The 25586-nt window shown below is 42.7% G+C and overlaps 1 protein-coding gene across 2 annotated transcripts in view; it reads left to right on the top strand.

Moving 5' to 3' along the window:
- LOC109305407 (serine/threonine-protein kinase TNNI3K) overlaps window positions 1-25586 on the top strand; it is a 291292-nt gene that overhangs the window by 249952 nt on the left and 15754 nt on the right. For both annotated transcript variants that reach the window (XM_019528397.1, XM_019528398.1), the window contains 2 exons: window positions 11128-11187; window positions 12941-13110. In XM_019528397.1, coding sequence (XP_019383942.1) covers window positions 11128-11187; window positions 12941-13110 — 230 coding nt within the window. The remainder of the gene's footprint in view (window positions 1-11127; window positions 11188-12940; window positions 13111-25586) is intronic.

Here is a 25586-nt window from a genome sequence, read left to right as displayed (position 1 = left end):
CAGTGCCAAGCAGGGATTTCAAGGGCATGGCATCAGGTTGGTATTTCTGTTTTCACTTTAGCAGTCTTTTGGTGAGCAAGTTTTCAGGCCAGGGCTAGAAGGGGGCAAAAACAGTTGGTTTGGATGGATGTAGGTTACTAATAACATTTGCCCACCAGTATTGTCCTGCCTGAAGTTCTGAATGACTGGAGAGGTGCATCTACCTGTCCTGGGACAGGCAAGAAGGCAGCTCTGAAATGATAGCACATTTCCTGCCCTAACAATTCCATTTTGCTGCACTGTGAAGACATGGAGGTTTTTAATTACTGTTCAGCACATGGGGTGCTTGTGATTTTAGTGCCTTACTATCTGTGTGTATTTGCACGTGTATCAATTATAACTTTTGTGTGGAAAGAAAATCCCTGAAATACTATTCTTTGAAAATGCATGCAGAACACTTTGTATTCCATTCTGTCTTGGAATAGTTTGAAATGTGCTTCATAAATGGCTTAGTTCCTAGCTTGCAATGCCCTCAGTAGCTACAAGGTCCATTCCTTTTTGTGGTAAAGTTTTCTTTTTGAGTTGGTGCATCAAAGGGAGAACTAGAGCCAGGAGTGAGAGCTGGGAAAGTTCAAAGGGGGTCTTGAAGTAGAGTCAATTATTAAATTCCCAGTAACTGATGCAATGTTGTTGTTAACTGGACCCTGAGCTCAGTCACCCATTCTGAGCATATAGAAAAGGCATTTGTTCAACACAAAACAGGAAACACAAACCTGGGAAAAAGAAAGAGGTGGTCAGTGGCTAGCTGGGCTGTGGCCCAGCCACCCAGAAACAGACCTGTATGTGCCCAGTAAGATTATGATTTTAAAGCAATCCCCGTCTGGTGTCATTTTGACCATGCAGGAGTGAGAGATGGGAGAATGCCAAAAGGCTACTAGCTCACCTCCATCCATGCAAAACAAAGATGTCTGTTATAAATGTCTGTTATGTAGCACAGCATGTAATACCAGTTGTTTCTAAAGATAAATCCTCAGCACTGAGATATCCTCTGCAGGGCTGGCAGGGCAGGTGTCTGCATGCCTAAGAAGCTGGTTGATCACAGGGCTTGAACGCTGGGTGTCCACATTCACTTCAAGATGTTCTCAGTGCTCTAGCAGCCTCCTTGGTCTCTTGCATGATAAAGAGGTCCTGGCTTTCATTTGGCTCCATCTTGGTCACAGAGTCACTATAGTCATTGGCTGTCTCAACGTTTATCACAAACAGTGCCTGTAAGAATATCCTGTACAGCTCCTCATAATATTGACAGGTGGCATAACAATTGCCAAGAGCCTAGTTTGATCCTTTGAGATCCTCTTACAATAAGCCAGATCCTTATTTTTTACCAGACATTGCATAGCAACCTTGTTGTGACCTACATCAGCCATCTCTTTCATGATGGCCTCAAAATGTCTGTCTGCATTGGGATGCTTTATGAGGATTTATGAGCCTTCGTCTCACCATGGAGGCAAAGACGATGCAGAAAGTACACACAGTATCTCAGCGCAGCAATACCAGCTATATAGGGCTGCGCGAAATGGCTATGTTTCGTTTCGGTTTCAGGTCTGGCTGTTTCGGAGGACAGTGATTCATTTTGGTGTTTCAGATCACTGTTTCGTTTCGATTCAGACAAATCTGTTCAAGAGTTTTGATGCTGTTTCAGCACTGATTCGGAGATTTGGATCAGCTGGGGAAAGGCAGGCACAGCCGGGCAGCTGCAGGCTTTCCTGTGGCTCCTCCAGTTGGGCCTGCCTCTCCCCAGGTGGGGGGAGCCATGGGAGAAGCCCCCATGGCTGCCCTGCCCGGCCCCAACCCCCACCCGGTCCCAGCCTCCTGGCACTTTAAAAAGAGGGCTGTGGGTCTGTGCTGGACTATTCCTGGGGGGTGCCTCCAAAACTTTCCAAAACATCTGACACATTTCTGAAACATTTTGGATGGTTTCGTTTTGGAGATGTTTCAGATTGGGTGTTTTGGGTGCCGAAACACACCAAAACACCTCCGAAATGAAACGGCTGCTGAAATTTCGCACAGCTCTATATATTGAATCCAGGAACAACAGATCCCAGCTACCTGCCAAAATGTACACAAGGAGGTTAAATCCAGTTGCTTGGGCTCCAGAGCAATAGAAAGTATACAGACGAGTCAATCACGCCTGAGTGCAAAGTAGTGTAGGTGGCATGCAATACACATGCACCCACACACGTGTATTAATATATCTCAACTTAATACACACTACATTTGCTCCCACTTCAAACAGGAGTATAGAATATGCACTGTTTCCTCAGCTAACATGTACTAAGAACTATGTTGTGTAATCGCAGGACATTTGAGTAAGCAGCAGCCAAACATAGTATGAGCTAAAGCCTGCTGTGTAGACAAGCCTTATGAGAAGTTATTAAGCTGTGGCCCAGTTTCACTACTGCTCTTGTCTTAGAGGAAGGACTAGACCACAATGTCCTTCTCTCCACAAAGATGCAACAGCTGAGTGCTGGAGTGAGGCTTGAAATAGCCGGTCCTGCTTCTCTGACACAGAAGGGGAATTACACTAGTGGGTACATTTTAAAGAAGTGCTGTGTTTTAGGTTCTGTGTTGGTTTTGTTTTGCTGTTGCAAGAAATTTTGAGGGTCATGTAGTGCAGCCCTTTCACAGATGCAGGATTTGCTAAACCATCCTGAATAGAAGCATCTATCCAGCCTCTTCTTGAAAACCTCCGAAGAAAGAGATTCCATAACTTTCTCAAGCAGCTTGTGTCTTTATGTGAGGGCATGGGTTTCATTCCTGCTCAGAGAGAGGGGATTTGGACACCTGCCAAGCTTCCTTTTCCTTTTTCCCTGCAGTTCCCTGTCCGAGGATTCACTACACCTAACCTAACCTTAGCTTGTGAAATCCAAGGAGAGCACAGCCCAAGGTGGTATGCCATCAGGCAATGGTATGGCTGCAGGCTAGGCTTCAGAAGACTATAAGAAAAAAACTGTGTATACACAGGACAGCACCTGCCAGCTACATGGAAATTGGGTCATATCCCAGGCACAAGTCTTCCTTCATTGCAAAGGGAAGATGGGGTTGGAAGCACTGCTGTTTAGTCTTATGTAGAGTTTGATGGAGGAGAGAGAACCGCTGCAACCAGATCACTCTGCTGAACCATCTTGTGACAAAAACTGCATGAAGAATCAACACTGAGCACCACGCTAAATCAAAAATTTCCCTTGAAGAGGCTTCATTTGTACAGAAATGTGAATTTAAACTGAGGTAAAATGTTTGGGGACTGCCTCCACTTCCCTATTTTTTTTTTTAGATGGGGAAAATGGGAAGCCAATAGTATTTTACTGGAAAGAGATTTGTTTGTTTGACTGCTTTCAATAAAAAAGGTGATAATTTTTCCCCCTTAAACAGAAAAATTAGACATTTGACATTAAAATTTACATTTAAATTGTCAAAAAAATTCCAGGGGAGAAAAAAAAGCTTTTCTCCCAGGTGGATGAATATGACCACAAACTTTCAGGTCCTGGTCTAATTTCAAAAGCCAGTGCCTCAAGTCAGACAGCTACCCTAAACTCCTGTGAATCTGTGTGAACTACCTGAACATTTCCTGGGGAATATTATTGTGCTGAGAGCTCTGGGATATCGGGCTGCTTAGTTAGGAAGGTAGCTACAAGTGTGGGCTCTTAACATTAGACAAAAAACAAAAAATAGCCTGTATTTTTATGCAATGAAACAAAATGCATGAGAGAGAGATTTTACATACTCAAAAGAGCAGAGATCCAGAAAATACATTACCTATAAAGCAAAACACAGCTACCAGAGCAGTATCCCGCTCGTAGAAGTTCGTGGTCTTGTTTCTTAGCATAGCAGTGATGTTTTCAGCTTCAGGTTCACAGTTGGCCTCAGTTAAGTCAAGCACACTGTGAACTGCTGGGTTTCTGGGAGCCCTGCAGTGCAGGTTGTTGGCATTTTCAAGCAGCCTAGTTGAAGAATTCCTGTAGCTCCTTAAGAAGGTGGCCAAGTCACAGAGTCGGCATGTGCAGGTCCACTGATTCTCATCTAAGTTCAGAAGAATTAGCTGAGTGAGTGGAGAAAAGGTGTCCGGAATAAGTGCCATCCTGTTTCGGGAAAGATCCAGTTCTTGCAGCTGAGGTAAACCTTGGAAAGCATTTTTCTGAATGTTACTTATGAAATTATTAGATAAATCCAGACTCCTGAGGTTGCTGAGATGGTTATTTCCAAAGCTCTCTTCTGTAAGATTAGTGATTTGATTCCCATTCAGCTGCAGTCTGATAAGACCTGTCATATTTTTGAACCAGGTCCCATAAATGGTGCTTAAAGCATTGTTGCTTAGCACCAGCACTTGCAGCTTTTGAAGTTCACTGAAGGTATTATCAGTGACAGAAGAGCTTGATAGTTGGTTCTGATCTAGCAGTAAAGTCCTCAGATCTTTAAGCCCATTAAAAGCATCTTCTTTAATGTCTGTAATTCTGTTGCTACTTAGTCCTAGTAGGGTTAGGTTGAACAGGAGAGACAAGTTGAAGCTTTCTATTGAAGTGATTTTACCATCAGTGACAATCAAAGCTTTTGTGGTTATGGGAACAGCTGTAAAATGAAAAAAATAGTGCTATGATATAGAGGAAAATATATGCTGGCTATCGGTCATTATCTGCCTGTTCCTGTTTTACTTATAACAAGTACACAGGGTCAGTCTGAAGGAAATACTTCATGTTTTATTAATTTGGATGCTTAAACTCCACTATAGGTGTTCCTTTCATAAAATTATAATAGAAGGCCAAGGACTACACATCCCACTGCAACAAATCCATAAATATTTATGTATATAATGTATTACAGGATTTAGAGAGAATCCTTCAGCCTGCTCGCCTCTCCACAAATTTGGCAGGGAAAGTTGGACTTTTCAGGCTGGCTGGCTGATTAGCAGCTCCAGTCTGCCATGGACCGGGGTAGCCAGTGCCTCCTGGGAAATGTGTTGCCGGCAGTTGTACCCACTTTGATTCCTGCTCCACCCAAACTTTAAAGCCGACTGCCTGGGGGGGCAGCAACATTTCTTTTCAGGCAGCACTGAGCGAGTCAATTGATTTCATGGCTCGTTACAATCTACCTGGTTCCTGCTAATCTCTCTTCATTCCATAGGTTAATGACCCTTTGTCCTTGTTAATGGTTTTAATGTTCCATTATTCCAATTATCCTTTTTTCTACTGTTTTGCAGTCTGTTAGCCATTCCTGGTAATGTCACTTTTCTGTTTCACAGCCCTGCAGGCTGTTTTTAGTTCAAGCTAAAAACCTTAACTCAGGTGTGGTAATGTTAACTCAGATATAGAACTGGAAAGTATTGGAGACATTATTAAAGTGCTTGAGATTTTGTTTTATGAAAAGGCATAAGACATACATTTAAACACAATGATTACTGGACTAATGAAACAGTAAATTTTGACTTTTTTTTTTGCCTTGCTGTGCTTTTTTTATCCAGTTTAGCAAATTAGCCAACTTTCCAGTAAACCGATATTTGTTTTTCCTGTGATCTTGTACTGAATCGTAGAGCTCTGGGTCCCTGGCTCCTTAGTAAAGCTTCTAGTTTCTCTTTGACTGGAGAACAATGCATGTCATGCTACATGTGATGCTGCAGCAGACCTCTTGTACTCCCCTTTTCAAAATCCTGGATTCACCCATGCTTATAGTAGTGGAGTTTTACCAAGCCTCAATAATGGCATCACCGCATGAGAATATTGGGCTGCTCTCCAACAATCAGCTTTTGAAGCTGCAAATAGCTTAACACCAACCCTGTTGCCTTCCACCTGGGAATCCACTGATGCTCAGAGCACTGGCGCAACGTGCCCACAGGAACACAATATATCAATTAGCCATAGTATTCTGCATACATGTAATTTTCCACAATGTTTCAAGGTGCAGGTACGGGATAGTGCAGCACTCTAGACATGGCAAAGGATGTAACTGTAACAAGGTTCCTTCATCAGAGACAGAAAGTACTGATGGAAAAGTGCATTTGGCCCCAATCACTGCCTGAGCAGCCTGGAGTCTAATCACACTTCCAAGAAGCACACCTTGCTTCTTATTCTGTAGGGGTCACTGTCACTCTGGCAGGACCAAAGAAAGTTCTGCCACCGCTCCAGCTGTTTCCCACCCTGCCCCATCACAATCTCTGTCTTGCCCGGATAAAATGGGAGCTTTCACGCAAGCCCCCAAATCAACTAAGTGCTGGTTTATTCATGTAAGCATGCATCAGAATATTGGATTTCTTTCTGTACTCTGACATGACATATTTGTTTGAGAAACTGAAAACCATCTGTTCCACTAGATGTCAAAGTTAATGCATTGCTTATTATTATCATTGTGGTTGTTATTTTGGGGATGAAATTTCCATTGCTTGTGAAAGTGAGAAGCGAACAGCACTTAGAGCGAGGCAGGGTGCAGGAAAGTACTGTGTAAGTCCACCACATGCAGCGCTGCCAATGTGCTGTGTTTTGACCAGCAGCCCCCTGTCCCTCCCCCCCCGCTACTCTTAAAAAGGGCCTCTCCTGGGTAGAGACTGGCTTTTGAGCTACAGAACCAACTTACAAATATTAATGTGTATCTGCCCTTCTAGCTCATTTGTTTGTTTTCCCACCTTTTCAATATGAATTCTCTGCCAGAGGCTAAAAGTAATAAACATGATGGAGGTCTTTTCCCTGTTTGCACTGGGGATTTTCACATGGGACTCATTAATGCTGGTGAGCACAGACCCCTAACGTACATGTGTTGCTTTTAATAAACTCCTCTCCATGATAAAAGGTAACTATACTCTTGACTTCAAAGTATGTTCAGTGCTATTGCAGTAATTACTTGAGGGTGCGTTATAATGCTATCTTCTGGATAAAAGGTGATAAAAAGGTGAATAACAATGAATTAATGCAGCACATCTCCAACACCCGCCAGTTATGACAGTTTTATAATGGGGAGAGGAGGAGTCCCAGGAGTTATCTCATCTCATTTAGCAGTAGCAAATTTGGTAAATGAACGCCCCCTCTAAAATTATAAAAAGGCAGTGAAAGGAGGAGAACTTTAGGTGTTGCTTTTGTGGCCTGTTCTCATTTCTGCATTAAGGTAAATATTTCTGGTAGTATTACTATAGCAGCTAGAGTCCCACTGTGCTCGGTGCTGCACATAAAGTTCTGTACAATAGGTCACACACATGGTTGCTTGGAAACATAGCTGTTGCTAGAGTTGGCAATTCAGGGAAGCCTGGCTTCCAGTCTTTGCTGCCAAGAATATTTCTGTTTTCGAACCCGTGATGTGGCAACAAGGACTGAATCCTGACCTACCCACTCCAAAGGAGTTCCCTCCTCACTGCAGAGAACGCAGACCCATATTCCCCGCCCCCTTGCCTGTTCTCCTTCTAGATCCATGAATCCTGCCCTCTGGATGGCACAATGGCCCAGCTGTAATGGGACAGGGGGAGGGTTGCAGAGTGCCCCTACCCTGTCTCTTCTATGGCCTGGTGGTTAGGGGACTTTCCTGAAAAGCGGAAGATGTATATTTGAATCCCTTCAAGCTGAGCAAGACCTGAAATCCCTGTTTCCCACAGTCTGGACAAGCATGCTAAACTAGGCTTTTATTTAAAAAAAAAAGGTGATGCACCATCACTGCCACATAAAATGCCTTCTGGATACCATGGATCTTGAGATGATATGGATGGATATTCAGCTTTGAGTTAAGTGCCCAGGCTCTGAAGAGGGGCAGGAATTTAGGACACAGACAGAAGTTACATTTGTTGTGTGATTGGCCCCTTGAAAGCATGCTACAGCTGTGCCCTTACAGAAGTGCATGGCTGCAGAGCACTTTAAAAGTGCTGGATCACTTGACAATCTGAACACTCCAAAGCAGCATGCCTTCACTGACATCTGTCAGCATGCGCCGGGGACAAGGCTTGTCTGATACAACCCCCAATGCTGCCTTCAGAATGGGAGGGGGCGAAGGAACAGGAGGGACTTCTGCCTGGGATTTGCCCAGCCTGCGTTGGGACAAACCCCAGATTGAGCTCCCTCCCCTCTCACCCCACCCTCCCATTCTGGAGACAGCACCAAAGCTGGCGGGGAGAGGTGGGCTGGCTATGGAAGAGCAGCTGCAGACACATAACTGCTCCAAACTGGAGCTCAATCCCTCCAGCCCCCCAACAGCAAATGTCTCTTACAGCAAACGGGGTAATGCTGTAACTCATGGTGCGCCCTGTGAAGTGCCATGACTTACAGCAGGGAGCTGCACATCTGTCAGTGTGCATAGAGACATCTCTGTATCTATTATTTCCTACTGGCTAACTCTAGGCTAATGCAGTGCCTACCGTGTTCTGGATTGCCCTTCGGAGGCACATAACTCTCTCAACAAGGTGCCTAACCATGTTGATCAGAATTGTCCTCTCGTGACAAGATCCTGACTTGTAGGTGTAGCTGTACCAAAGTAGAAACTGCTACCAGCACAATCTGAATCTGGCCTTTTGAGAACTGTAGATGAAAAGTGCTTTAATGCAAAGTGTCCTTATTTAGTTTTATATGGTCACTAGTATTTCTAGCTTAAGGTAGCTAATGTCTTTCCATTTGTGAGCCAGTAGTAGGATAGATACTTTATGCTTGTAGTAATAAAGTATCTGTTACTATTCTTCAGCATGTAAGTCACATTCTATTTAAAGTTGTTAATAAGGCATCTTATTAAATTGTTGACTTAAGCAAGCAATGTGTAATAGATAGAGCCACGTATCTTGTTAGTATTTCCACAGCTCATTTAGTCCCAATAAAAAGAAACCATTCTTTCAGAGTTATAAAGCACTTTGATATTAATCTGTATCATTGGTACATCACTTAATCTTACTAATGCTGTGGAATTGCATGGCAGGGTTATGAGGCAATTGATAGCTCGATCAGCCAGTGGCTGGCTTGTACTTTGCACAAAATGTAGACAAAACTTATTAAAATGATCTATTTCTTTTTTAAAAGTGTTTTTGCTGCGTGAAATGACTCCAGTCTCAGTAACAAAGGTTTTCAATTACTTCTGAAGGCCTTAGAATAGTTTTAGTGAGGCTGCAAAGCAAAGAGAAATAAAACAATGTTATCACTCTTTAGTTAGCATGTGAAAGGTTTGCTCTGTAAAAGTTTACCTCTCAGCAATGGAGTCACAAAACTGCCAATACAGATTATGGGATAAATATCAATTCTTTTTAGTGTCATAGTTACCTAGCATGTGTGTTAATCCTTGACACAGAGTAACATCTTCCGAGCATATCATGCATGAAGAGGGGCATGATGTTATTAAGTGAATCGCCATAGCAAGCAGAAGTAGTAACGTACCTAGAAGAAAAATAAAGAGCGTGTATTTCATAGTATCAGCATTTCATATTCAAGATTCAATTGCAAATTTGCACAGGCAAATAACAGAAGTGATGTAGGATTTTAATTTGTTGTGAGCATGGTGCATTTATGTCTCAGCAACAACTATTGGGCAGTATTTATGACTGGAATCTTCCATTTCCATTGTTTTGTTTTGCTTTTTAAATAAACATACACTATGAATGAAAAAGCTATGCATCTGTCAGATATTTAGGCACAGGCCCTACAAGAACCTCCAAATTAGAGAACAAAACTTTGTGCTCATAGTTAACCTCATGCATACTCAGGTTATCGTCTCTCACAGACAAAGATACTGAGTCCTATTCACATGCTGTAGAATATGCATTTGTTTGAGTTTCTTACAGAACTGAAAGCACAGATGCTGTGATGATGGACCTAGTATAAAAAGAGACAGCGTAATTGCATACCAGTTTAAGGTAAAGCATAGGTCTAGATTCAAAGGAAAGCCCCTGCATAACCTCACAACCAGGTTCTGGAGCATCCAGAGAAGAGCTCCCTCAGTGCTCCTGAGACAAATCAAAGAAGACAAGAGTCTTTGAGAAAACCCATTTCTGCTTCTACAACAGATTCCATGTAGAGAGACAGGATATTTGGAAGAACTTAACCTGTTCTACCTATGCAAAAAATTGAGTCAGGTGAAAAATATTTAATAAAGTTTTAATATTGAGTCTCCAATTTGTGAGATCTGCATGACTATAACAAAACTACACTATCTCAATGCTCTCGCTACTAGCATTCAGTTGGAGTGTGTAACAGAACTCTGTGATGGGAATGCATTCTACAGTATATCTCACAGTACGTAAAACAGCAGCCTCTTAGCATGGGATAGCTACAGCCCTTTCAATATTCTTCTTCTTCAGTCACTGATACTAATAAAATCGCTTTTTTCTCATATGGTACTTCTGCTAAATTGGTATTAGCTCCCAAGCCTATGGCACTGATCACATTTTTCTTGATTAGTCATTATCCTTCTCATATTTTGCAGCAAAGAAACAGCTATTTAAGCCTACAAATTTTCTATTTTTTCATTATTTCAGCAAGGTTAAGGTTTAGAGACAAATTCTGAAACCTTGCTTATGTGTGCTGAATTGCTGTGACTGCTCATGTGAGTTACAGCTACATAGACTTACCCTAAAATTCTTAAAAGATACAACTGTGTGCATGTCAAGTGACCATTTTTAAGGCAATTTTTGTTGAGAGAAATTGCGAATATATATGAATCAAGGGAGGGAAAAAGTTGCTGCCAATCCACGTATTGATCAGGGAGCTGTCCCCAAGCACTTTGTGACCAGGAGTTTAAAAAGTCATCTCCTGAAGTGTATATCTGATAAGATACACACTGGGAAGTCCTGTAAGAATCATAAGTGCTGTGCTTGACGTTTCTGTTAGAAGGTCATATTACAAGCTCAACTTGCAATTATTATAGTACCTATAAGCATACTCACGAAAATGGTAAAGATTATAGAAGAAAGAGGATTGGAGACAATCCATTATCAGTCCTCCTTTTGTACAGTTTAAATGAGAAGTATATTGGCATATATGGATGAGCTGGATTATCTATATATTGTATCAACTTCCCTTGCCAAGTTTTTTTTTCAAATGGAGATATCCACATTTTAAAAACTAAAATTTCTTTTCTCAGCTGATCCTCTATTTAAAGCACAAAGTGTGCTTTCCCCCCTTCCTGTCCCCTCTCTCTTTGTTTTTACAGGGAAGACCAGAATTTTCTGAAGTAGTCACCAAGCTAGAAGAATGTCTTTGCAATATCGAGGTAAAGATATGACTTCCTGCCAACTGCAGTGCGAAAGCACCAAACAGCTGTGTGATATGTGATTACAAGTTGGAGTGCAGCACGAGTGGAAGCAAACAGTTGTTTTGTAACAGAAAGCAGAGTCTTTTGAGTGGATTCATAGACTTGTGAACTGACCCATTACATTTTAAGATGATATAGTAACAATAGCCTGTAGGTGCCATAAGCAGCAGATGCCTGAAGGCCGGCCCAACACAACACACTGCCATGAACAGTGGATATTGGGTCTCAGAAATGGTAACACTGCAGAGAGAGAGACAGTGCTGAGAGATAGGGACTATAATATAGTCTTTTGCAGAGTCATTTCTCCCCTTCATCAAACCAGGGTCTGCTTAGCTAGAAAAGATAATCAGCCTGGCTTGAATCTTTGGGAAGGGAATTAAGAGAAAACATGCAAAGAAGAAAACAAAACTAACTTCCTGCCTGGCTTTGAGGCTAATAACCAGCTAGATCTATTAGCATTCACACTGTTGAAGACACGTGATCGAATAGAAAGTAAGCTTAATTCAGGATTTCAGTTCCTGGAATGATCTTTGCTATTTGTGTGGATGTATGTGGATGGGCGAGTTGTAAAAACTCTCCTCTTCTTTTTAAATGTATTACTGTTCTTGAGCTTAAGGGTCACGGCAGACACCCATAATCTATTACATTTCTTCATGGTCTGACTGCAGCAGGTTGCTTTATGTGTAGGTGGAAGCTTTTAAGTTTAAAAAGAATGTGAAGCACTATATCGCATGTAACCATGCTCTCTCATGGGAGACCTGACTTCTGTGATACATAGGCAGCAGTGCATGCAGGATGAAATCTGGGGCAGGAGCTTACATTCCAAAAAAACAAGGGAGCTGGCTAGGGAGTTAGTCTTAAGCTCCACTGTGTCCATGGCAAAGCCTTGTTTAGGGAGAGTTTTAAGGAGCAAAATCTGTAGAGAGTTGTTAAGTACAGCAGGCAGCAAAGGCTGACATTTGAGGTAATAAGATTTTTTTTTTCTTTTTATTTTCCACTTCCTCTCTTCTGCTTCCCCCTCACTCAGCAAATCACCTTGGTTCATTCTGAATCCTTTAAATGCCTCCTAATACTATGTAAGAGCATAAGACTAGAAAGGAGAACCTAGGTCACTGAGTCCAGACTTTTGCTATCACAGGAAGTCAGGTCACAATCTTTATATTTACATGTACATATATTTCACTTGCTTACCCTGACACTCTGCAGCCCTGCCATTCTGGGTTGCTACGGAGAGATTCACAGATTAGAATGCCTGAAGGAACCAATATAATCATCTAGCATGACCTCCCATATAACACAGGCCAGAGAATTTCACCCAGTAATTCCTGCTATGGAGGGAATTTATTCTTCTCTACTATAGAAGTGAACATGATCAAACCCAATAACTCATAGTTGAACTAGAGCATATCTTTTAGAAAGACATCCAATCTCAATTTAAGGACTCCAAGTGATGATGAATTTGCCACTTCTGTTGGCAAGTGGGATGCAGCTCTTTTCTCCTGCTGATTGAAGTCAGGAGGCTGCTTCTTTTTTTCCAACCACAGATGTAAAGGAAAGATGGGGCACAAATATTAATGAGAAAGAGGGAACTAAAAATAATCCAGGACTGCAGCAGAAATCTTGGGCTCTTTCACATGTGCTCAGTCCTATGGAGCCTCTAAATCTTGGAAAAGTTCATGAGGAAATATTAACAGTGCCCTTTTTAATGCAGCTGATGTCTCCAGCCTCCAGTAACAGCAGTGGCTCTCTCTCTCCTTCCTCTTCTTCGGACTGTCTTGTGGCACGAGGCGGCCCTGGCCGCAGTCATGTTGCAGCTTTACGTAGCCGCTTTGAGTTGGAATATGCCTTGAATGCAAGAGCTTATGCTGTTTGGTCACAAAGGTAAGTGTCTGTCATTTTTGGGTGGGTGATATCTTGATCTGGGACAGCATTAGGAGAGTCTGTCCCAGGAGAGAGCCATCTCTTTCCTGGCTTAAAAGCTTCCTAGAGCAGGGATTGTTCTTCTTGAATATTTTGATGGACCTAACATGTAGTGGGTGCTAACCTAACTGAATAATAGCAGTGTGCTTCATTGACATATCACTAGCATTGCTGCTGTGGCAGGGCTTGAAAAGCATTTCAGACTCCTCTCTACTCATCCAGTCCCATCCCAACATGATGCATCTAAGGCAGGGGCAGGCAATTATTTTGGAAGGAGGGCCACTTACTGAGTTTTGGCAAGCCATCAAGGGCCATATGACAGGCAGTCAGGGGCAGATAAATATTTTCTAAAAGTTTTTAGGGGCCCCACGGGCTGGATAGAATGGCCTGTGGGCTGCATTTTGCCCACCCCTGATCTAAGGTGGTTAAAATGTTATTGGTGCTATCTTGTTGTTTAGGCCCCAGTGAGTGCTTTAGTAGTGTAGACTCCCAGTATTGAAAAAACAAAGACAATAAGAACACCTGTAAGAGTATTTAATCAAACTCCTGTACTGCCAAACTCCAAACACAGCAGCATAGTTTTATTGTGTGACAGTCCCCAATGAGGCAGATTGGTACAAGTGCTCAGTTTGTAAGTGTGGCCTGGGTACACCCAGGGGGTGTGCCCTGTCTTCCAATGGAAGGGATGGTGGTCAGGCAGGGTGCTGGAAGAGGGGCCTGCCACCTGGGAGCAGTTCCCTGTCCTCTCTACAGAGTCAAGCTGAGACCAAGCACTTAACTATATACAAATGTATTGCTACAATAAATATAAATAAGGAAGGTTAAATATTTGCAGTAAAATTAACAAGTGACACCACATACCAACGTATAACACCACTTCTAGGGACTACAAAAGCATAAACCAGGTGACTCACAGCATATACAATAATTAATGCCTCCTGCATGAAACTGGCATTAACACATTGAAACAGGTAAGTCAAGGCATCAATACAATAAACACCTATGGGGATCAACTTAAATAACCTAGGTAAGTTGAGAAAACAATACCATAAATAGTGCACTCAGCACCTCCCAGGGTGTTCCCTGGAGCCTTTATGGCCCTTTACCGCCCCGGGATGTGGACACACACCCCCTCCCACAGTGGAGAAGGGTGAAGGCAGCAGACCCTCCTTTCCTAAGCCCACCTCCCCTGCAGGCCTCGCTTCCCCAGCAGCTCATGTGCCCGCTCTGAAGCAGCCAAGGCTCATCCCCTGGTGGCCAGTCCCACTAGGGCCTCTCTCCAGTGGTGCCCCCAGCTCCTCTCGATGGCCTGGTGCCCGGCCATCTGGACACCCAGGGCGCTCTCACACAAGCTGAGCCCTTACTGGCTCCTGGCCTTGCACCGGGGGTTCTTCCCTTTCCTGGGCCCTGCTCTGGGCACTGGGGCTCTTTTCGTTTAATGCAGAGCCACACTGCGGGGCTCTGGTTACTCAGCCTAGAGCTGGTGCTAACTTGACCAGCCTTGAGCTGCTCCCAGGGCCGGTTCTCCATGCACTGATCTGCACACTGTGTGCGGCCTCGAGCTGCTTCCAGGGCCAGCTCTCCGTGCACCGATCTGCACACCATTGAGGCTCAGGCGGGGTCCCAATAATAGTCATCTCTGGAGCTCTTCTCTCCTTGCCATTTCTCATTGTGTCTCTCTCCCCCAGTGTGTTGAGCATGTTCCCCTTTTATAGGCTTCAGGGGCTCCACCCCCAAAGTTCTCCAGACCTGGCTGGGCGCAGTCTCGAACCAGGTCCAAACTACTCCTTGCCCCCTCCCTTGGGGGAAAGGGCGTGGCATTGCTTTTCCTGGTTTGCTTCTGATTGGCGTGTGGGCTCCACCAATCAGAATAGCGGAATCTCAAGCCCAGGACTCATCTGGAGCTGAAGAGGTAAGTCTGCTACATAAGGTACCTGCCCAGTGCTTGCCAGTGGACCAAGAGAAGCCAGTTATTATATAGTGTGACATATTTTTACATTTAAAATGTGAAGGGAATAAAAGTTAAATAATTTTTTGAATAGTGCAGATGAATGCAAGGGATGGTTCTGGCTGGAGACAGAGAAAGGCGGTAGATGGTGGACAAGTGCTGTAAAACTGATATGGTGAGAGGCACTAAGTGATGCTGTTGCACAGTTGTATACGTCTCTTTCCGAGTGTGATTGCTTCTCAGGCTATGAGGAATGAGTGCATTGTGAGTTCTGGGAGGCTGCTTCTTTTTAGGGGACCTGTGCCAACCTTGAGCTTGCATGAACCAAAGGACCAGTGATAGGTAACTTCAAAGCAGCAGCAGGTTCATACACCTTTGTGCATCTTCAAGCCACTAGAGGCAGCTATATTAGCACAGGTCATCCACGAAAAGCAGGATGGTAGGATCTACAAGCCCTCATGCAGAGCCAGGGCTCTTCCAGTGACTCACCTTATTAGCAGAAATTAAAGCCCTGCATAAATCTGTGGAGAAAAAATTTTTGCTGACTTGTGGCAATTATGGCTTATTTACTCTGCCGGCATGAGAGAGAGGTGGGCATGATGTCCTTGTTAGAAGGAACTAGGGGAAAAAGAGACAGAAAGTTCATGCAGGAACAGGCAGATGGAGATACATTTTATGGAACAGCATTAATCTCAGAATGATTTATTACTGTATACTCCTAAACTCTCTTTCCCCCTTCCCTTATCTGGAGTATGTAGCTTTTATCTTGAGCAATGTCTGAGCCCCATTTACTCACAGTGTCATTTTGCAAGTTCTGAAAATGGCATGACCTATTGCTAACAATGCTAGGACAAATATTTATATGTTTAATAAATGTGAATTTTCTGGATATAAAGAATGTCCCACTTCCTGTCCTGAAGAGCTTGCAGTCTAGACAAACAGAAGTAAAGTATTGGGATAGCAGTAGGAAGGCTACAATGTTAGGCAATGTGATTGAGTAGATATAGTTTATCATTTTATTTGCTAGTTCTGGACTCTATTGATCACAGAATCATAGAAAATTAGTGTTGGAAGGGACCTCAGGAAATCATCTCATCCACCCCCCTGCTTAAAGCAGGACCATTCCCAACTAGTTCATGCCAGCCAAAGCTTTGTCTAGCCAAGTCTTGAAAACCTCCAAGGATGGAGCTTCCACCACCTCTCTGGGTAACCTGTTCAAGTGTTTTACTACCCTCCTAGTGAGACAGTTCTTCCTAATATCTAACCTAAACTTCCCTTGCTGCAACTTGAGACCATCGCTCCTTGATCTGTCATCTGTCACCACTGAGAACAGCCTAGCTCCATCCTCTCTCCAACCTCTCTTCAAGTAGTTAAAGGCTGCTATTAAATCCCCTCTCAGTCTTCTCTTCTCTAAACTAAGTAAGCCCAGTTCCCTCAGCCTCTCCTCACAAGTCGTGTGCCCCAGCCTCAAATCATTTTTGTTGCCCTCCGCTGGACTCTCTCCAATTTGTCCACATCCTTTCTATAGTGGGGGGCCCATAACTGGACACAGTACTGCAGATGTGGCCTCACCAGTGCTGAAGAGGGGAATAATCACTTCCCTTGATCTACTGGCAACACACTTACCAATGTAGCCCAGCATGCTGTTAGCCTTCCTGGCAACAAGGGCACAGTGGTGGCTCATATTCAGCTTATTGCCCACTGTAACCCCCAGGTCCTTTTCAGCCCCCAGCCAGTCAGCCCCCAGACTGTATGGCTTGTTCGGCCCTAAGTGCAGGACTTTGTACTCGTCCTTGCTGAACCTCATGAGATTTCTTTTGGCCAGTCCTCCAGTTTATCTAGGTCACTCTGTTGCTGTTGTCATTATTTAACTTTGATCTAAAAGTGCAATGTGAGGTAAGGCATGAGGGCAAAAAGTACTGGGTGACAATGGGGTACTGCTATTAGGTACTGTGGCCAGAGATAGACTGGCCTACTTCCACCACAAGATCGTAACAAACCCCCTTAGGAGCCCATTTGGATTCTGGTCCACAATTTGTTGCATCTTGCCACCCGTACAGCCCTAGAATTTGTAGCCATGGGAATTTGTAGCTGCTATGAAAAACACCTTAGCATCTCCTCCCCAGAGGAAGCAGGAAGCAGGGAGGGTATTGTGCCTCAGAGATGTATATCTATGTTACAAGGTCTTGTGGAAATGCTCCTGGGAGTTGGTCTGACCCTTTGTTCAGGGCTCTGCCTAGAGTCACCGTCTTGTCCTAGATACTAGAAATATTGGATGAAATTCTTTGCTCCCTGAAGTAACAGCAACACCCCCTGCCAGGGAGCCAGGATGTCACCTACCAGGATGTAGAAGGACGTGCCATATTTGAAATGAGGAGGAAAAGGAAAAATGTAATGACCGGTGCTACTTTGTGTGTTCCGCTTCCTCGGAAAAGGAAAACCATTTGCAATATTGTCTGTGGCTGTGTGAGATCTGTGTTCTCTATATCACCGTAACATTACAGTTCATATCTGAAGTAGTCTGGACTACCACTTGGGAGACCTGAGTTTGAGGGCAAATTTAACAATCTCCCGTCTCGATCTCATGGGAACTGAGAGCACTGCAGAAATGAAATGACACTTTTAATCTCTGCTAGGAGAGACGGATTTATGCTTTACTCTCTAGCACCACCCAGCCATCAAAAACTGTAATGGCAGAGAAAGGCCAGCACTTGTTCATTCTGCCCTCGGGGCTCCTCAGGGGACAGAAGGGCTGTTGATGTAAAGGGTTAAAATACTAGCCTGGAATAAAAGAGCAAATAAAATACAGTTCGCTGTCGATGAATGCCTCAGATGGAGAGAGAATGTGCCCACACCTGCACACTCCTGTGCACACATTTTTAATATGGAAGGATGCTGAGGCCTTCCATATTAAAAATATAAATCAAAGCAGAAATACTCATCTGGTGAAATAAAACATCTGATGTAAAATGCATCGCTGTTGCCAGATGCCATTCAAAAGGGAAGCAGAGATAGGGGTGAGGGTCAGGAGAAAGAGAGACAGACCCTGAGTTAGCTCTTTTACTAAAAAGGACCAGATTTTGCTGCTGAGTGTAATAGATTTGCATGAAAAGAATGAGAGAATGACATATTTAGGTTACTGTGTAGACACCCAGAAAGAGAGAGAGTGAAGCCGCTACTGCAACAGTTCCTCTTCTCATGTAATTTAATGTTCTCAGTATGACATCTGAGCTCGTTAGCTCCCTGAAATGGGTTCCTCTGTAACCCAAAGGGTTACTTAAATGGGCTTTTTTCCCCCTCAAATTCTCTGTAATACAAATTTTAAAAATCCAGCTCTATTAATAGAACCTAGAAAGATTCACCCAGAGGCAAAGTGAAAAATAAAATGAGAACGGTTTCTGCAGTTTCAGTAATTTTTCAATTATACAACATACTGAGATGATTAATGACTTGACTTTCTAATGACAATAGTTTCTTAGGGTATTAATTTTTGAGAAAGTGTAAATTTGGCAAGTGAGCAGGGCACTGTGTTTTTGGCACATTCAGTTGGAATATTTCTGCACCTCTTCTACTTTTATCGGTTCTGACCACTTCCTATCCTCTGAAAAAGTGTTCAGCATGCAACTCTGGATTGCAGAAAAGACAATTCATCTAATGAAATCTCTCTGTACCGTACATGGAGTTAAACAGGCATGACACTGAAGTTATTTGCTTGTTTCTTGCCTTGTAACTTTAGTGTTTGTGTTTAGTGAGTCTCTCCCCTACATGGCAACCGTTACTATGTGTGAAGTAATAAGAGGCGGGTCACGGTGCCCTCATAATGAACTGGATGCAATAGCAATGCATTCTAATTGCCTATCTAATGAGACTGCTTAACATATCAACCATCACAATTTAGAAGCTTTAATTGTAGATTTTCTACTTCTTTGCACTTTTAGCACCTCCAATATAGTCCAAGGGTAAATTTGCAAAAGAAAACCCTTATTTGCTCCAAGCAGCTTCCAGACACAAAGCAGTTGACATAAGCTGAAATGATTGTGTGCCTCATTTTCTTTATAGTTTGTATTGTGAGGCTAACATACTGGTAGACTTGGTTAGAAACTGTGCTGTAAATGCATTCAAAATTGCACTGTAGTCCACCTCTGATGGTAAAAGGTATCTCTATAGATTATGATGTAGCCTAGGATGTTGTAAAAGAATTCCCTATTAATTGTGGATAAGGGAACCATACCAGAAACCTGCCACCAACAGCTTGGAATGAAATGGGTAGCTGGCACCATTCAATATCTTGCTTGATTACTGCTCTTGAAATGGTTTCTACAAGAGCAGTTCAATCTGCAACACAGGCTGGAACCTGGCAGGGGATGCAATATGTGCAAGAGTAACTTCCTCCCACAAAGAACTTAGCACATGTTGGCTGCAGCAAGACTTCATATCTCTCCCCCAGTGCTCCTTATAATTTATGCTGAATTTACAGCACAGCAGAGCCCAAAAGGCCTAAACAGAAGGCCCAAAAGTCTTAATGTGCTTGGTGATGAACATGCCCATTTCTACATGTCCTCATTCCAAATACCTCCTACTGTAAGCCCTCCATTCTGCCAAGGGGTTGCACAGTCAGAGCCCTGTGTCTACATGGTAGTATCTACTAGCGTAGTAGTATCACGTGACTAATACAAAAATGTCTCTGTAAAAGTGCTGGTGGGGCTTTGCACTGTTACAGATGTCTTTCAAGGATTGGGGCCTAAAAAAAGCAACCGTGCCAGCTGCATACCTTAGATTTCTTTTCACAACCGGAGCAGTTTTCAAGGACTACACAGGACCCACAGGATGAGTTGTTCTGCTTGTAATATCTCAGCACAGATTTGGAAAGAAAACACGATCTCTCCAGAAAGCACTGTGCAAACCCAAAAACATTTTCACTGATTTCCTCTAGCAAGAAGACTCCCTGATAGTGTTAATCATTGGTTCCCTCCAGGATAAGGAACAGATGCTTTATCACCCATATATTTTCTGTCTGTCTCACACTACCAGACTTTTTCCAAGCTGTCCACTTGGGTTAAGGACCAACACTGAGTCTTTTGTTAGACAGTTACTGTCTTACAAAAAAGAGGTTGAGGGTGTGGGAGAGAGAAGAGTCAAGCTTAGCATTCTTCTCCCTACACGCTCTCAGGAAAAGGCCTTACATTTGTTATCAAGAGAGAAGTCTTCTTTTTAAGCGTTTCCTCTGCTTTCTTCAAGCTGCCATTTTTTTTGCCCTGAACAGATTTGCCATTAGGAGAGACTGCTAAGCAGTTTGTTACAGATGTTCTGGGTTATTTTTGTTAGGCTCTTTCATCCAGCTGACAACGAAGTGCCTGAATGAACAGGACTCCGAGTTCGAGATTTGCTCTTTGAGCCTACTGGTAATTTAGGGTCATGGTGCAGTCTACTGCAGCCATTCACATGGCTTCTGTTTGTAATATAGTTCTCCCATCCACAGATGACTTCCCAGCTGCCATTCTGTTTTTCTAAACCTTTTAAAAATCATAAGATTTTCAGGATTGCTTGAAGGTGCATTGCAGTACAGCCAAGTCAGGCATTTCCCTGTGCGAGGAAATCCTCAGATGACCAGAGCCACCATAATGGTTCCTGCGTCACTCTTATTCCTGCCCCCAGCCTTGATCCCTGAAGAAGGGAAAGGGGTTAGTAGCCATGTATGAATCACAGTTTGGGAAGGCTCGAAGATCTGGTCCCATATCATTAGACTAATATTTCAGTATTAAGTCAATGTGTTTTACAGCATTCAAATAGCACATGGTTTTCTCTGACACCTGCTAGATCTGCAAGTTGGTCACACGCAGACTCTCTGTGTATTGCATTCCTTGCAGATGCATGTGTGCCTTTCTATTGGTTTTTTTTTACCATCAATTTTGGCATCTGCTGTGCTTCTCGAACATAGCCCAAATTACTATAATCTTCCACCCAAAGGCAGGGTTGTGGTGGTGTTAATTAAAATGTAATATCAATATTTACCTATTATACAAAAGCAAGCACAGAAGACTGCCAGGTGAGAGAGAGGGTGGGAGTGTGGCCATTTTATAGGATTAATGCTTCATGGAGAGGTTGGTGATGTCTTCGTTTCCTGGAAGACATGAAGTGAGTTTTATATGCGTCAGGTAGGAGCCTATTCCAGGCATACAGGTTGGCATAAAAAGAGGAACAGAGAGGGGAAATGGGTAAAAGGGGCAAATGTTCAGCTGAGCAGGAAACCAGGGCACAGAGCAATAAGCAGGGTATAGAGCAGACAGACAAAAAGCACGGGTGAAACAGTAATGTTGTGAGTATATTAGTTTGCTGCTTTGTTGGGCATTTTCTGTCTCATTCCTGTGGTGGGTGCTGGCCTCTGGCTTCCTCCAGTCATGATAAAGTCCACTCCATACCTCAGCAAGCCATGGCACTATTAAAAGGCTGCATCTGTCAGTCCCCGGAGCAAAGTATTTTGTTTCTCTAGCACACACATCTTAGAGCAGCTAGGAAAGCAAAGGCCCCAAGACCCTTCCTAAACCTCAAGACACTTGCATGAGTGCTAGAATAATATTTGCATTCAGGCTGGAAATGCAGACAAGCTCTAAGCAAACCCAAACCAGGCAGCCTGTATCCTGCCACTGGCTCTGGTGTTAAACTTTTCACATTCCTGTCACTTGGACAAGTGATTGAGTCGCCCTTTCTGTTTCATGGCGTCATGTTTCATAGGCTGAAAAGCTAGATTGATGAGCTTTGCCGGAGAAAAATATTTGAAGAGTAAGTGAAGCTGATGACACGTTACTTTCCAGTTTAGTGGAATTCAGCAAATCTAATTCTATTATCCTGTCAAAGTTGCACAAAGAGAAGACCCAAAAGCATATTTTTAGAGGATCCTTAATAGAAGCCAGAAGCCATGAATACATCTGCTAAGTTCAGATATGTCTGGTAGTGACAGACCTTTGTTTTGTTATATGCCATGAGATAAATAATATCCCCAGTGACTAATTAAGTTTAAATAAAGTTCTGTTGAGTAATGTCTCTTCTGCTTGCACTTTGAAAAGTGTCAGAGCCCTGGAACCATGGCTAATATTTTCAATCCAAAGACTTCTCAAGGTTTAAGTAAGCATATTCACTGAAGGCAGACCAAATGAAAAAAAGCTGCTGCTTAAAGCACAGAACTCAAATGTAGTTTTTATGGTGCATTTAAAGCCAACAGCCCTTGTTTATTCTCCCAGCTGAGTAGCGGATGTGGTCTGATAGAGGTAGGCTCACTGTTATGGCTAAAACAGTTCAAAAACAGTTTGGTAAATTCTGTATGTTTGCAGAATGTGCCTACGCTCAGCTGCATTGCTTGAAAATAGGAGAGGGAATGATAATTTGCTGGGTTGTCACCCTGGCTGGCTTATATAATATACACATATGCACCAGTGCAGGGAGACCATTTACTGTCCACTTTTTGTTTTTCCTGGAGCGATATCTGGGTAGGTGAAATTTCACCAAATCTGTAACAGGAATTTACATCTTGTTTTGCATTGAAACAGTTTGTCAGTCTCATTTTATTTTACTATAAATAGGGCTTCTCTCTGCCTGGGCACAATGTAGGCTGTATATGGCCTCCTTCCCACATAAGTGACAGGAAGAAGACACAAATCAACTATTACAGTGTACTCTACTTATACACCTGCTATGTATAAGTGCATAACTCACTTGAACATACAACTTTTTGCCAGTGCCATTTTGCTGTCTATTGTAAAAACATGTTATCTCTGTATTTGTTAAACCACTAAAACATACAGCATCTTTCAGCCCTACCCTCTATGTTGTAACTTAATTATACTCCATTTTATTACAGACTAAGGATAGTGGTCTACTTTCTAACTAATTGTACTCCTTTTAACTATGCCAGAATCAGAGAAGCAGTTTCAGGACTCCTAACAATCAGGACTCATAGTAGAGATGAGATATTTTATTAGACCAACAAGATTTTTGCAAAAAAAATCTTCAGTTGGAAACTTTTAGGCACAAACACGCTTCATCAGGCATTTGAAAAAAGATTGTAAAAGTTCTCCTGGGTAGAAACCTGAGACACTGCCCCTGCCTTTTTTTCAAGGTAATTTGCATCATCACTGAACCTCACATAGAGGTAAGGGACTCCGTACAGCTATGAACTGACTCCTCAGAGGAGTTTTCCATCTATTGACTCAAATATGAACTTTCATTTCTACCCAGGAGAACTTTTACAATCTTTTCTGCAATGCCTAATGAAGGGTCTTTGTGCCTGAAAGCTTGCAATTAAAGAATTTTTGTTGCAAAAATCTTGTTGGTCTAATAAAAGATATCATCTCTACTACAAGTCTTGATTGCTTGTTCCTCCGGACCAATATGGATACAACCTGGATATATACAAGCTAAGAGCTGGCATTTTCTATGGGGTCCATTGAGTTTAAGAAGTGTAAAAGCCATTGCTCTAGCATATTCTGGAGAGATTTTACTTACTTATTTAATTAACATGATGCCCTTCCCAACAAAGCCTTGGGGCAATGTACACTCCCCTCTGCTGGAGCTATTCCACTTTGTATAAATAAAGATTCTTTGGAGCACAGTCCCAGACTTTCCTTTCCCACCTCCCAGATGAGGACTCTTAGCCACTAGGCTATTCTGTAAAATGGGCACCATTTTACAGCAAGCCAAAGTCACTTTTCCAGCTACCTTTTGAGCAAGGCCTCGAGAGTGCCTATGGATTGGGCCATGCAGGTGAGATAGAGGGCAGAATCTTGCTGGGGCCCAAGCAGCCTCAGGGCTTGGGCAGTTCTGCTTTTCCTTGTGAGCAGAAACTTAAGCCTCACTGGAAACAATCAGCTGCTGATCAGGAAAGCTGAGGATCAGAGGAAGATTTCAGCTGAAATTTACACCAGTTTTAACAATTCTGCTTTTTTCATTCCCTAGCGTTGCATACATCAGTGACAGATAAAGTTGCTCAGGCAACTTTTCCTCCCCATTCCCAACTGTGTTCCTTTTTCTCCCCATTCCTTCCACACTGGGGTCCTTTGGCTGTGCTGTTTGTCATGTACCTAAAAGAGTGCTGCCAGATAAGCTTTAGATGAACAGTAAGAAACTACCCACAAACACTAGGCAGGAGACTTGAGAGCTTTGAGGAGTTTGTCCACCAGCAGGGATGCTACTTTACTGCAGCTCTGCTCGAAAGGTGTCCTCCTGCACTTGCTCAGAGGAAGACTCCAAAAGAGACAGACATTTCAAGCATGAATAAATAAAAGAAGCGTGTTCCTATGGGAACCTTTGGCATATTAGATTACCTGTTCCCCAGCTAGGGTTTCCTTTCTGTTTAGCATCTCATAGAGAATCTTAGGCTTACAGGTACGCTCTCAGAGCTGTGCAGCAAAGCAAGAATGTTTTTTCCTTGGCTTACTAAAGACCATCCTGGAGATTTGCCTCCTAGTATGGATCCATTTGTAAAGCAACCTTGCAGCCTAACCAGCAGAGTACCTACCCTTTCTGCTTCTCAAGCAAATAGTTTAAAACATTTTTGTAAAATCTTTTGTATGCCTGCCCTCGTGTAGCTACATATGCCCAAATTCTACCATGATGAAGATAAAGGAAAAATAATCAGCTGACAATAGTCCTTGCCCATTAATTTCCATTCCTTGCTACATGTGAGTGAATAATAAATCAAAGATAATTTAAGACTTTCTAGTTCGTGTGTTTTAACAAACAGTCCTGCAGGGAATTAACAATCTGTCCTCTATTTTATTGGGGAGGTATTAAATATTCTTCAAGTTGAGGGAATATTTGCTGGAACAGAGCTTGCTGTGTTCCAGCAAGCTCTCTCCATGAATGTTTTACTTCCGTTGTTGATGGGGGTATTTCTCAAAAGGGATCTTCTAAACAAGAAGCAGCAAAGCTTCTACACAATTTCTAAGTCCACAGAGTAGAAGAGCTAGAGACACTATGAACTGTGAGCTAATTACATCAGGTATAGTTGCATTTGGTCTATTTTTGTATGTACAAAGCAGACCGGTTCACATATTCTAGCCATTTGTTTCTGTAACAGGATAATTCTTTTGGAAGTACAACTTTCTTGTTAGTTGTGATTTATTTTGCACGTAAATTGGAATATTAGTTATATGAAGCACTACATATAATGGTATATAAACTGAGAGTATATCTGGGACAGGGGCTTGCCCTGGGGAATTTGAGTTTAGCTTCTGTCCACTACCTATGAACAAAGTTCTACTAATGTGTTCATAATCCAGAATTATTTGATGGATGTTTTCTGTGAACCTGTCAACTTATGGATTCCCCAAATACTATTCACCTTAAGTGAACCCTTTTCCAAAGCCCTAGAAATCAGTGGAAGGACTCCAATTTATCTTTGCATCAGGTCACTGTAGTTTCACTGTAATAATAGCTATTCATAATAAAGTCTTTACTGTCTGTGATTAGACTTAATGGTCAGTCTCGTTGCTGT

This window comes from Gavialis gangeticus, unplaced genomic scaffold (assembly GCF_001723915.1).
Source record: "Gavialis gangeticus isolate Ggan-Ray unplaced genomic scaffold, GavGan_comp1, whole genome shotgun sequence".
In the NCBI taxonomy this organism is placed as follows: Eukaryota; Metazoa; Chordata; order Crocodylia; family Gavialidae; genus Gavialis; species Gavialis gangeticus.
This window is presented reverse-complemented; position numbering and strand designations above follow the sequence as displayed.